At 39.3% G+C, this 14471-nt stretch overlaps 1 protein-coding gene across 1 annotated transcript in view; it reads left to right on the top strand.

Moving 5' to 3' along the window:
- Window positions 1-14471, top strand: part of TGFB2 (transforming growth factor beta 2) — a 98000-nt gene that overhangs the window by 70086 nt on the left and 13443 nt on the right. The window contains exon 2 of the mRNA XM_027871426.1: window positions 501-664. Coding sequence (XP_027727227.1) covers window positions 501-664 — 164 coding nt within the window. The remainder of the gene's footprint in view (window positions 1-500; window positions 665-14471) is intronic.

The following is a 14471-nucleotide window of genomic DNA, read 5'->3' as shown; positions in this document are numbered from 1 at the left end:
AAGACCAAAATACTGAAACCAGAAAAAGATGCAATATGTGGGCCTGGATAATGTTGAACATTTTGATGCCAAACTTTCGAGGAAAAAAAATACACAGGGCAAACTGCTTGCCATTACGAGCTATTTTCTTGGCACATCTAATTAAAGTGCATGCAGGCCTGACAGCCATCTCCAGCCATCAACTGTGTACACTTGTTCCAGTTCATAAGCATCTAGGATTTTCCACCATTCTTTCAGCTTTCAAAGGACAGGGTTAACTGCTTACCCTCAAACAGAGTTCAAAATGGTTTGTTAATCTCTATTAATCTGTTATTCCCATAATCAAATGCACATGGTTATTTTTCCTGGTTAAATTGTTAATGGTATTAAATTGGCAATTGGAACCCGAACCAGGCTGCAGATCTTTTCCTTATGATGTCTCTAGGGCTATCTTGTACTGTGGTCTTTTGGGGAGAACAATGAATTTTATCATTCTCAGTGACTTCCTTAACTCTTTACAGATGCCATCCCGCCCACTTTGTACAGGCCCTACTTTAGAATTGTCAGATTTGATGTCTCAGCTATGGAGAAGAATGCTTCCAACTTGGTGAAGGCAGAGTTCAGGGTCTTTCGGCTGCAGAATCCTAAGGCCCGGGTGTCTGAGCAACGGATCGAGCTCTATCAGGTAAATTGTCTGGGGGATGGTTGGGATGATTTGTAACCTATTGGGAGAATTCTTTCTACAGCTTTAGCTTTTTCACCCAATTTGGCCATCATGACAACTACATAATACAAGAGTGTTTATACCCTTAGTATGGGGAAGTAGCATGATACAGTAGACTTTGGAGTCAAAGGACCAGAGTTAAAATCCTAGAAATAATACTAAAAGAAAGAAAAGAAAAAGAAATAACACTTATTGTCTGTGTGACCTTGGGCAAGTCACTGTTTTCCTCCTCTGTCAAATGAGGGGTTTGGACTGGATGGCCTAATAGGTAGTCATATCATGATAGAGATGCCTCATCAATGAATACTCAGCCAAATGTTTTTGTAGAAAGAGCAGTGGTTTGGGGCTCAGAAGCCTTGGGTCCTACATCTAACTCTGCTATTTATTAGCTGTAAATCAATTAAACTTTCTCTTCTATTTTCCTTAACTTTAAAATGGTAAAAATACTACCTGCCCTGACTACTTTACCAAGTGGTTGAGAGAATCAGATAAGATAACATGTCTTAATATCAAAGTGAAAGTGCTTTTTAAACTGCATAACAGTTATATGTGTTTATCATTATCATTATCATTATTATTATTATTATTATTATTACTAAATCCCTTGAGAGGACACAACAGATTGATAGACAGTTCTCTGGGTAAGGTACCTTCCTGCTTCATAATTCCTTTGAAATATTATCTCTAATTTTGGGGCAGTCTCATCCCCAAATCAGAAGGGACATGGGGAGGGAATCAGAGAAATAAAAATTACTTGAAGTGTATAGAGAGGGCAGTTGCTGGGGCTGTAAAGCAGTCAATCAATTGATCAATCAGCAAGCATTTATGGAATACCTGCCTACTGGGGTTGGGGATACAGATACAAAACTGATATAATGTTGCCCTCAAGCAACTTCCACTCTACAAGAAAAGCAAAGGGACTGAAAAAGGAGAAAAGATGCAGGGGAGGGAGATGAGGAGGGAAGGGAAGTGAGGAGGGAGTTTGGGAAATAGCACCAAGAGAGGACAAGGAGATGAAGGGCAAAGGAAATAGTCAGAGAGGGGAAGTAAAGAAGAAAAAAGGAAAGTGGACTAGAAGGGGAGAAGGCTTTCTTTTTTCTTATAGAGGTATGGAAATTTTCACCACCACCCACTCCCACTTCTGATGCCCTGAAATACATCCCTATGTTTCCTTTGGTAACAAAGTTTCTGACAAGAAAATATGTAATTTGAATCCATCCACTTCATTACTGGATATTATACATGTGTACTGTGACTATGTGCATTATTTTTCTGAACCATTAAAAGTCCCCAAAGAAGTTACCTTTTGACACAGCAAGGGCTGGCAGAACATGGCTGAACTCTTTTCATTGGCAGTAAGACAGCTGTTCTGAGGTGTTCTCCCATAAGCTATCTGGCCAGAACTGAAGGTCAGCTGTTTCAGCAGGTCTTTTCTATGATGATGATGGTGATGTAATTAATAATAGCTGACATTCATGTAGCTCTTCAAAGTTGGCAGAGCACTTTCTATGCATGATCTCATTCGGTGCTCACAACAATCTTGGGAGGAGGAGTACTATTATTATTATTATTATCATCATCATCACCATTATTATTACTATTATTCCTCTTTTACCAGTGAAGAAACTGAAATTCAGAAAAGTTCAATGACTGGCCAAAGGGAGAGCATAGCTTGTAGGTATCAAAAGCAGGAGTGAAACCTGAGTCCTCCTGACTGTAAGCCCACTATGTTATCCTCCATACCACATCATCTCTCATCATTAAAGCAGAACATGAAGAAAAGGAGGGGGGCAGCTTATTTTAATAAGTAATAAAACCTCGTTTGTCTGCCTTCATTTAAATGGGCACCATCTTTGCTTTCTATGAGAGAAATGTTTGTCAAGCAGATTGATTCTGTTTATATGCCAGCAGAGTTTGAATACAAACATTTTTCAATCAGTAATTTCCATTCACATCATTGATGTGTTGATTGGAAAACAGTTTTCATCTGTTATTGAAGTGGGTCCCAAAGGATCTCTACTTGGCAACATTTTGTAAACCCAGCAGCACTTAGTTCCTGTTAATGTACATTCTTGAAAATTATAGAATTAAATTTCTTTAAAAACATTAAAAATCATAAATTCATCCTGATCTCTCCCCCACACTATTTACTGGATGCAATAAATCTTTGTCCTCCCTCTTTTCTCAGTGTTATGTGGGGAAGGAGAAAGAGAAGAGATATTAGAACAGATAACAGAACAACTCTTGGAAGAAAAAAGTAATGGAGATTATTTAATGTTCGTCTACTCTCTCTTCCATTTTGTAGATGATGAAAATGGAATTAAGTGAAAGGATGTTAAGTGACTTGCCCAGAATTTAAACTCAGATCTTCTAGTTCCTAGGCTGATGAACATTTCATGACATTATATGGCCATGAGCAATTACTGTGACAAACGGAGACCTGTATGAATATTGATTGTTGAGATCTGCTTTACTCCTAACCTTTATTTCCAGTTATTGAGAGTGAATAAATCAATTGAGAATAAGAAAATGAATATAATAGGCTTTCTTTTGGGACAGTGAGTTTCTCATCCTCAGAAGTATTCAAGCAAAGGCAGGATGACCATTTACTGGGGATATTATACAAAGAGGGGATGCAGCAAGTGAGAGGTTGTGCTATATCAGGGGTGGGGAACCTGCAGCCTCGAGGCTACATGTAGCCCTCTAGGTCCTCAAGTGCAGCCCTTTGATTGAGGCCACACATGGCCTTGAGGCCACAGGTTCCCCTCATTATTTTGCTGGTACTAGTTGATCTTTGTTCTCAATCTACTATCTTAAAATTTTTAAATTAGGCCCTTAGAGGCCGTCTAGTCCCTTCTCCCCAACAACCCTTTCTTATCTCAGCCTTACTTTACAGATGAAGAAATTACAGCCCACAGAGGTTAAATGATTTGCCCAAAGTGGTGGAGTAAAGATCCAAACTCAGGTCTTGTGATTCTTATGTTCAACACACCTTCCATGACACCATGTTACTAAGGGAAGATTGTCCCCTGAAGGTATGTTGGATCATGGAATCGTGGATGTAGAGCTGTAAAGGACCTTAGAGGTCAGCTAGTTCAGTTTTACAGATAAGGAAACCAAGGCCAAGCACTGGAAGTGATTTGCCCAAGGTCACACGAGTAGAGCCCAAACTCAAATTCAGGCCCTTTGACTCCAAATCTAACATTCATCCTGTTGCATCATGATTCCTCTCACAGTTTGGGTTCAAGGTTCTCCCACAATATGTCCCATCATGCCATTATTAGAATTATAATATGGGCCTGGATGGAACCCACATGTCATTTCTAATGGTTTTTCATGTTTTTCTTCAAAGTAGTTGATCAATTAAATAATACTATTTTACCAGGGCTGCACAGGAACTGTTGGCTCTCACTCCCTATGAGAGAGACCTTAGGAGTTGAAGCTTCTATTTGAAAGACACATTTGGTTTGGCAGAGGACCTTGGGACTTTGATTCTACTCTCTCAACTCTCCCATAGAATTCTCTGTCAGCACTCAGGAGAGGGGGAAGATCCTGGGGCTATCTTTCTTTGCCCCCTGCTACGCTAATCATCACAGAAGAGCATTCATTTATTTGATCCCAGTATGAATTCAAATGTACACCAAGATTTGGTACAATATTAGAGGGATAAAATCTTTTTACAGAGAGAAAGAAAAAAACATTAAGTAAGAAAGTTTTGCCAGCTACGAATAGCCCTAGTAATGTTTTTAAAGATTTATGCCAAATGCAACCTTTATTGGAATTTGATCAGATAAAGCTCCAATGATTTGGGAATGCCTTTGAACCCATGGTATTTATCATAACTCTTGGCCACTTTGGAAATTCAAGTACATCTTTCTTTGATTAAGTTGCTCCTGTATTTGTGATTAAATCTCTTCCAGAATCATGAGTTTGGGAAAGGGAAATGGGAAAAGAGAATCTCCTTCTGAAGGAACATTCCAGAAACAAGCCAGGGGCACCATCCTAGAGGAGGGGAAACTCAGGGGCAACCAGTTAGCTTGTCTGTATACTTTAAGAACTGGATCAGAGCCACCATCTAACCAGTTCAGTGGCACCATGGAAACACTGTAGTGCTAAAAGCAGAGAAATGACTCTTAGGGCTGAAGGAACCTAGAGATCATCTAGTTAAACCATTTCATTTTACAGATGAGGAAACTGAGGCCCAGAGAGGTCAAGCAATTTGCCCAGGATCATACAAAGACTTTAATTAGAGAACCAGGACTAGAAGGATAATAATAACAATGATAACTAACATTTACGTAGTGTTGTAATATTTGTAAGGTACTTTAGACATACATAACTTAATCTTCACTATAACCCTGTGAGATGGGTGCTGTTGTTCTTCCCATTTTATAGGTAAAGACACTGGAGCCAAGAGGCGTTAAATGACATGCTCAGGTGGGGTTCAAACTCAGCCTCCAAGTCTAGTTCCCTTTTCCCTATCATGCCACCCTCGTGCAACTGTGAAGTTGGCTTCCGTGGCTGGGTCTATTCTCAGTAATAATGACCTCAGAGGATTTTCTGTGTCCTAGATACAATAATAATAACAATAATAGTAGATATCTTTAATTTCCTCTTAATAGCCATTAGCAGTTTGTATCCAGCAAAATATCCAAACCCATCTTGAAGCTGTTGATCATTTGTAGCTTTTACCACATATCAGAATTAGAAATTTTATATATTTACAACTCAATCTACCAAATGGTATAGTATAACTTCTTACATTTGATGGATTGGGAACAGGCAAGGTCCTAATACATTGACAGTATAGACTACAGAGAGGCCATAGTTGCCTCAAAATCCTTCCTTGTCTGGGAGAAGAGGTGCTAGTAAGTTCAAACTTCATGGTGAACAATCCTTAGGTGTGAATTGCCATACTGAAACTCAGTTGCCGGGGGAAATGATCTCACTCTCCCACTACAGGGGGTGAAAAAGTCCTCTTCTGTAAACTAGCTAGACCAATAAGATGTTATAGATAGTGCAGAAATTCCTTTAATTTCTCTTAGAGTGATGTTCTTCTCAAATCGAGGAACATACCTTCCTCCTAACATCCTGGGGTTTGTTGAATAATTCATGTGGCAGTCTTGTATTTTCAGCTCACACTTTTGGGATACATTCTCAGCTCTTCTGAAGCATGGGAATTATAAAACATAACTTCAACTACATAGTAATGAAGTTATGAATGTATATTCCTTACATAAAGATTACAGTATGCCTTTCCATTAGACAGAATTTTAGTATGTTTCACTCAAGTAATTCCATGCTGCAAATTTCTTTCTATATTCTCCACTTGGTAAGTGTTGTGATTGGATAGAATATGTATGTTGTGAAATTTGAGTTTATTAACTGGTAACTTTTGATTTCCAGTTATGGAAGAAACTTTGCCTTCCATATTCACATTGGTTGTGATTGTAGAAATGCTGACCTTATCTTCTCTCAGACTTCTCCTTCCCAGATAGAAAAGCCATTTAGGCCAATGGTCTCAGACAGGAGCCACCAGGTTGTTTTCAAGACTAAGTTATTAGCTTCAAACCACTGAGCAGTAACATGCTAAAATAACTTACTAGGGAAGCAATGTAGTGTGTTTGGGTCATACGTCATAAAGCATCATGAAAAAAGCAGCCAAAATGCTGCCTTTTATCACGATGTTAGTATGAGGCTGCATATATTGGGTCCCTGATAGGTTGGGAGAATGGAATCTGTTAAGCATTCTCCATTAATCATTAGAGAAGGAATGTGTTGAGTTGAAATGAGCTTGCTACCTTACCCAGTGTGTTTCAGTGAAGCTCTAGATTTCCAACAAGGGAGTAAAGATTCCAAGTCAAGGGGAACAATGGAACTGTGCAGAAGCACACATTGGCAGCATTTTTACTGTTACATCTGGCTGCCTTGGAACTCTGGGAGAAATGGCTTTTTTTTGGAAATATGTCTTAAGTCTTCTTGGATTTCCGTATTGAGTTACCAAATTGGATTATATTTATACTATTGGCAGTTGGTTAAATCTTGGGTTATGTATGGGTTGGTTTAATATTGGGTAATGTAGTTGAATGATAATATGGATAATATGACAATGGTGATTCCAAAGCTACATGTCTTTGGAATCTGAAGTCACAGGACAGTGTTCAAATCCCACTTCTGATATTTACTACCTCTGTGACCTTTGGCAAGACGACCTCCAGGGGCCTTGGTTTTCTCATCTGTAAAATCAGGGTCTTCACCTTGATGGCCACAGAGCTCCCTTCCCCTTCTAGGGGACAATATTTAGGACAACAGTGGGCTTTAGTTGTGGATAGTCATTTAGCAATACCACTACCCTATCTCCTCCACCGCACACCTCCAACCCTTTGTGATGATGCCTCAGCCTATAGGCTACACGTAGATGGATGCTTGGTCTAGTGCTTGCCTTTACCACTAACTTGCTATTGGATCATGGGAAGTCCAGTTCACCTCTCTGAGGCTTAGTTTCTTTGTAAAGTAAGAGGAATTAGATCTCTAAGGTCACTGCTATCTCTAATGCCCCTTGGTGCTCTAATTATAGTACAAGATCAGAGAGACAAATCCTATTTTTAAAGGAAATTCTGGTGTCAACTATGTATGGAACATAGCCTTGATGGGGTTAATAAGAGTTTTCTCTATTTTTCTCCTCAGAGATACATTATGCTACCTCTGTCTCCATCTCTGTCTTTATCTCTATTTCTGTCTGTATTTATCCCTGTTTCTGTGTCTCTTTCTCTCTATGTCAGTCTGTGTCTCTTTGTCTCTCTATCTCTGTCTCTGTTATGTCTCCATTTCATTGTCTCTATTCCTGTCTCTTTGTCTCTCTCTGTCTCTCTGTCTCTGTCTCTGTCTATCTGTCTCTCTCTCACACACATACACACACACACACACACACACACACACACACACACACACACACACAAAGTTCAGCTTTCATTTCTCATTTTGCCCAGGGGCGCACAAAATAAAAAAAGAGGTCAGCCAAAAAAAGAGTGGCTGTTAAATTAGATTTACAAAAAGGGCTACTGAAAGAGGTCATACTGTGCTTCTGTTGTCCAAGATTTTATGGCATACAATCCCCTTCACACCGATCCTTACTGAGGCGCCACTCTGTAGGCAGACACAGCACAGTACCCCCTTTTTAAAAAAATGTCCCATGATATAATAAACATGTTGTATGCATGAAACCATTAATATCCAGATTTTTGCAAACTGAACAGAAGCCATACTGCCCTCCTAGGGAAAGTAGATCATTGTCACTCCTGTAGAGGGGTTGATGCTGTCCTCTGGGTTCGATGATTCTCTTTGTGAATGGGTGTGGTCAAAAAAGGCTAATTCATGACCAGTTGTACTTTCCATTCAAGATTGCTTCTGTAGCTGCTATTTTCAGAGTCTGGCACTGTTGCAACTCTGACTTTAGACTAATGCTGTACTTGATACCTTTCCTTAAAAATAAAACCGAGAACCCAATTCCCACTGTTCCATAGCAGGTTAGGCCATCTGCAGCTGTTTTCCAAGGGCTCTTAAGCTGGGGTTCAGAAGACTTGAATCCTAGTCCAAGCTCTACAATTTACCAATTGCACAGGAAAGAGCACTGACTTTGGAGTTAAGCAGGGCCTGCTTTTGAATTCGGTCGTTGCTACTTCCTGCCTTTGTGACCTAGGACAAATCACTTAATGTCTTTGGGGAGAGGGGCTTAGACTTGATGACCTCCAAAAAGCACTTCTTTCTAGCTCTAAATCCTATGGTTCTGGTTAAATCACTTCCACTTTGGGGGTCATTTCCCTCATCTGCAAAATGAGTTTATTGGACTAGAAGATGTGCTCTAAGATCTGCAACTCTAAGTATTGTTCGGTAAAGTTAACGAAACAATGCCTAGTAAGTCCTAGAGAGGTAGCAAGAGCTAGCCTCAAAACCAGAATGACCTGAGTTTAAATCCTGCCTTGGACCCATATTGTTGTATGACCCTGGATGAGTCACTGAACTTCTCAGTGCTCTAAGAAATTCCCTAAAAGTTGTAGAGCAGTGGCTGGTCTGCATTGGTATGAAGGGGCCTATTCACCTATCCCAATGAAACTACAAATCCAGTGACTTGATCCCCCTATTCCTCTGTTAAAGCATTCTGCCATGGATTTAACAGTCAATCAACAATGTGGTAGCATTCTCATGCCTCCTTAGGTCTTTCTTTAGCTGGTTAATTCTGTTTGTAATTTTTCTAGTTCAAACTACTATATAGATATTGCTTTGGTTTCTTGCTATCAACCATCCTATTGATGTATAAGCAGTGCTTCAAATATCGAATTCTATAATTACATCTAGAAGGAAAGATCTTAGAGTTTATGTAGTCCAACAATGTCATTTTAGTCAATAAGTAGACAAGCATTTATTAAGCACTTACTTTGTACTAAGCCCTGGGCTCTGGGAATACAAAAACAAGCAAGAAGAAAGACAATCATTCCCCCCTACCCCCACCCTCTTCCCCTCCAGGAACTTACATGCTAATGGGAGAAGACAGTACAGAATAGGGAGCTCAGAAGTATAAGAGGGAAGAGAGAAGGTAATTATGAGATTGCATGGTAGAGAAAATCCAGAGAGTCAGGAGTAGAGCCCAAAGAAGAATAAAGACATGGGTACTTTCTGGGCATTTTCCTTAAATTGGAGGATAAGAATTTTATAGATGAAGAGACAGAGCCCCAAAGAAGTTAAATCACACAATTAGTAAGAGTTTGAAACAGGATTTGAACTAGGGTCTCTCTGACTTTAAGTCCAGCACTCTACTACCAAGCTTCCTATCTGCCTTTTGCAGATGAGGAAATTGAAGTCTTTGGGGTTGATGACTTTCTTCTTCATCTTCATCATCATCTTCTCCTTCTTCTCCTCTTCCTCCTCCTCCTCCTCCTCCTCCTCCTCCCTCCTCAAATTTTGAGATTCACGAGACTGTGTTCCAGGCCAATAAGCCTTAGGAAAAGATTAATGCTTCAGGTGCTCATTGAAACTTGTCCACATTCTAGAGTTTGCTGATATGCACCTCAGGGCCATTGTACTCTTGTATCCCCAGTACCTAGCACTATGCCTTGCATATAGGGATAAGGATTTTATTAGTATAGGGAAGTTCCTGCTGAGGAAAATCTCTCTACTAGTGCAGGTTTGCACCTTCTCTGCATCTTACAGTCATAAAGACTCATCTAGAATGGTGATGTCAAATTCTCTTGTGGCCCACACCTTAAGCTCTCCAATGCAGTCCAAACTAGATTAAAATGTAATTGGAAAATGTTTAACAAAATAGGTAAAAATACAATACAGCACAGATAATGGTAATTTGTGTGTGTGTGTGTGTGCATGTTTTAAGTCAATATGTGGCATAGCAGGGAGTTTGACGCCACTGGGTCTACAGCACTGAGAAGTTAAGTGATTTATTCAGGATTACACAGCCCATATGTGTCAGAGGCATAACTTGAACTTTTCTTGCTGGTTCTGAAGCCAACTTTCTATCCACCATGGCTATTCCACACTACCTTGCATATAGTAGCCACTTAATAAAGGTTGGGCTGAATTGAATTGTGACCCTTTCAGATTCTGGTTTATAACCTATTAATTAGCACCTCAATGGAGAACAAATACCCTAGGAAAGACAACTTAGTGATGACTTTCAACCCTGAATCCCTGAGGAAAATTTTGTTTGTTGGATTTCCCTGATTCAAACTGTGTGTTTCCCTCTTTTTTTTCCTTTTTCTTAAAAAAAAATTAGTGTTATTGCCTTTTTTTCACATCAAACATTTGCAGATATACTACTCCATTCACTAAACCCTCCCTTGGAACAAGGCAAAGTAGTTAAACAAAACCAACAGTTGTCTGAACATCATACTCATTTGCAAATTACTCCTGATCATTTATGCCATAAACACCTGGGAGTGAGGTTGAAGTTTGCATCCATTGATAGAACAGTGAAAAGAATCCTAGATTTAAAGTCAGAGGAACAGAATCCAAATCCCAACTCTTCCACTTGCTTCCTCATCTATAAAATGAGTAGCATACAGGATTATAAATTTAGAGTTGAGAGAGACCTCAGAGACCTTACAGTCTAACCCCACCCCCCCTTCATTTTATAGATGAGAGAAATGAGGATCAGGGTGGTTAAATGATTTGATCAATGTCACATAGCTAATAAATGTCAGAGATGGGATATATGATATTGTGATGTTATTGGGGGTGGGGAACATGTACACAGATAATGTGTCTGAACATCTGGTTATTATAACCAGTTTTAGATCTACCAAATTATACTAGCACTCAGCCTATACATATATCTCCACCTTATTTATATCATGTGATACTTTTGTTCCCTACATCTATAATCGAAGGAAATGCCGAATTTCAATTAAAGGTTAGTGAAAATGAAAATACACATTCTTTTTCCATCCAAGTTCATGGGCTGCTAAAATCTATCCACAGGCCCCTGAACTAGGTCATCTCTAAAGTCCCTTCATGCTCTAAGTTTTTAATCATTTGATCTTTGTAAAATTGTGGTGAATGGGAGAAGTACCACAGACCTAGAGATAGGAAAATATTGTCTAAATGCTCAAAAAAGAAGAAGACAGTAGTCCAAAATGTTTGACTTTGAATCCTCAGCAAAATTCTAGGGTTTGTTTTTAAAGGAATGTTTTTGTGAGCACTTAGAAAAGAAAGCAGTAATTACTATCATGAGTTCATGGCAGGTTTATGCAAGACTTAAATTGATTTACTTCTTTGACAAGGTTAATAGAGTTCTAGATGAGCTATGTAGTGGACATGACATTTCTTCTCTTTCCTCCTGAACTGACTTCCTTCAAAGAGTCTCAGGTCATGGTATTTTTACCTATCCTTTTTTTCCAAACTTTAAAAAATTCACTTCCCCACAGGATTGGCTACCTGTCAGCCTGTGTCTAGCAGTTACATGCCTTATCTTTAGTGAATTCTAAGATCAATTGGTCACATCCTTTCAAGCTTCTGGCCACTTCTACTTTAGCGACCAGCTCCTCCTTGTTGATCCAGAAGAGCAGCAGCAATCTCATCATTCCTTCCACTTTCTCCAGGTTGAAATGATCAAGAAGTTATGTTTTTGTGACTCTTTGAAAAGCACGTCGTAGAATGAAGAGATTGTAGGAAGAGAGGCTTTCTTAGTTGGTTAGCAATTATTAAGTGCCTACTGTGTGCCTGGCACTATAATAACTCTGGGGATTCAAAGGAAGACAAAAGAGTGCCTTCAGAGCTCCCAGTCTAATGAGGAAAATGACACGAAAACAACTATTCACAAATAATCTATAGACAGCATAAATTGGAGATATTCAACACTGGGAAGGTTAGAGCCTTAGCATTAAGGGGATCAAGAAAGTTTTCTCATAGAAAGTGGGGTTTTAGCTTAAAGAATCTTTGCATCCACGTTTGATGAAATTAACTTCAAAATGACAGAACCATTGTATACAATTCATCATAACATATAAAGAAATGGTGCATATTTGTGTGATTCAGTATACATTGTCAAAAGGTAATGTTTGACATAGTAATAACTTACATATCTGAAGCCTCTTTTTCCCCTATATAAAGTATGTACTTTTATGTGCTTCTTTCTTTGGAGGGTCATCTGTTTTTCATGGGAGCATATTAGGCAGGGACTGAAATTCTAAGATATATGTTACTTCTGACCTCTTAGAGAGGTGCAATTACAAAGGAGCCATTGCAATTACAGGAGGGAGAAATAAAGAGAAAAACAAGATAAGTGCTGGTTCTGTTCAGGTCATTCTGTGAAATAACCATCCTCTGTGTTGGTTTTTCAGGCACCCCTTAAGTGACCCAGGTAGTGCTCAAGGAGACTACAGTCAAAGGGAATACAGAGTTGTATTTGTGCCACAGTGGAATATTTTATCACAACGAAAGCCACTTATTTCACCTGGGCCTCTGGCACTGGTCAAGGCCAGGCTTTCTATTACTTGAAAATTAATGTGTGTGTGGTGTGTGTGTATGTGTTTAATGATTGAGTAAAGCCTTATTGTAGGCCTAGCATTAATTGTATTGATGAATCACTTTTTTCTTTCTGATTGATTGTCCTTAAAACAAATGCCAAGATAATTTTTTTTCTCCTGTTATAGTACCAAATACTGGGTAGTTTCTGATTTTTAGTTACTGGCATAGGCATCAAGTTAAGTTCACTCTGTAATCTGCAGCTTTTGAGCCTCACTATTCCTGTTGTCTCTGGTTTTGATCATTGCCCTGGAATTCCAGATCCTCCCTTATCATTAATTGACAAAATTTTCTTTTCTCTTTCGTTAAGGTGAGCAGCTTGGGTATTAAAATTGTTTTAGAACCTTGAGCATAAGCCAGTCTTTAAGGGAAAGAGTACCCTAAATTAGTTTTTCTGTGTATTTTAAATAAATTCAGTAAGCATTTGTTAAGCTTCTAGCATGTGCAAAACGCTCATCTAGGTGCTGAGCACAATGAGCCATATTCTTCCAGGGCTGAATCAATCAGTCAGCAAATATTTATTCAGTTCCTGTATGTTCAAGGTAATAATTGAAGTGTTATGGAGGACCTTAGACCAAAAAAGTGAGAAACTTGGTTTCTGTCCCCTAGGAGATTACAATATAGAACACATGCAACTATACTACAAGGTATTCTGTGATTAATGCCAGAGGAGTTGTGTTGACACTAGGATGGCATAAAATTCAGGGGAAGGAGAGATCTCTTTTGGATTATTCTGGTTAGAGAAGGCTTCATAGAAGAAAAGGAATTTCACCTGGGACTTCAAAGATATGGACGATATTGATAAAGGGAAAAGGCAAGGAGGGCATTCTTGGAGGGGGTGCACAACATGGGCACAAATGTAAGAAAACTGAAGGCATGTTCTGAGATAGAGAATTTATTTACCCTTTACTGCATGCCAGCCACTGTGCCAAGCCCTGAGGGTATAAATACAAGCAAATAAGATGATCCTTAACTCCGAGGAGCTTACATTCTAATAGGGGAGACTGAGTAAGAGAAGTCAAGAGAGAGAATTAAGCTGGGAGTCAAACAAACATGTCTAGGGCCTCTTATGAAATGGCAATCTGGTTAAGGAATAAGCCAGTCAGAAAAGCAGGTCCAAGGGCAAAAATATCAAGATGAAGGGAATGCTAATGGTGTGAGGATGAAGTCAGGAGAGTGAGCTGAAATGGAAATGAAGTGAGTGTGGCTGAGGCTTCCCATGAAATGGTGGTAGGAGCAAGAGATTCACCCCAGGGAAAGTGAAAAAACAAATGTATTCACTGAGTAGGGGCTCTGTTGGAGATAGTGGGACATAAGCCTATAAAGATAGTGAGCCAATAAATGTTTATTAAGCAGTTATATGTGCCAGGTACTGTGGTGAGGGATGCAAAGGCAAAAACAGGCCTTGTTCTCAAAGAACACACATATGACTATAGGAAGGGGGTTGGAGATAGTATGTTAATAACTAGGTGAACATAAGATATATATAGAGCAGATGCAAGGTCATCTGAGAGAAGGCATTAGCAACTGGTGAAGGCCAGTTTCTCAGAAGGTAGGACTATATTTGCATTTCATGGTTTGTCAAGATTGTTCATATACATTATCTCATTTGATCCTCTCACATTTTTTGAGAGTGTATGTATGTGTCTGTGTATTTCAGAGGCAGTTGTGCAGAGAGCCAGCCTCAAAAGATCTGGATCTGAGGCCTGCCTCTGACACATGTATGAATTTAGGC

This window comes from Vombatus ursinus, unplaced genomic scaffold, assembly GCF_900497805.2.
Source record: "Vombatus ursinus unplaced genomic scaffold, bare-nosed wombat genome assembly UNPS02014798.1, whole genome shotgun sequence".
Lineage (NCBI taxonomy): Eukaryota > Metazoa > Chordata > Mammalia > Diprotodontia > Vombatidae > Vombatus > Vombatus ursinus.
This window is presented reverse-complemented; position numbering and strand designations above follow the sequence as displayed.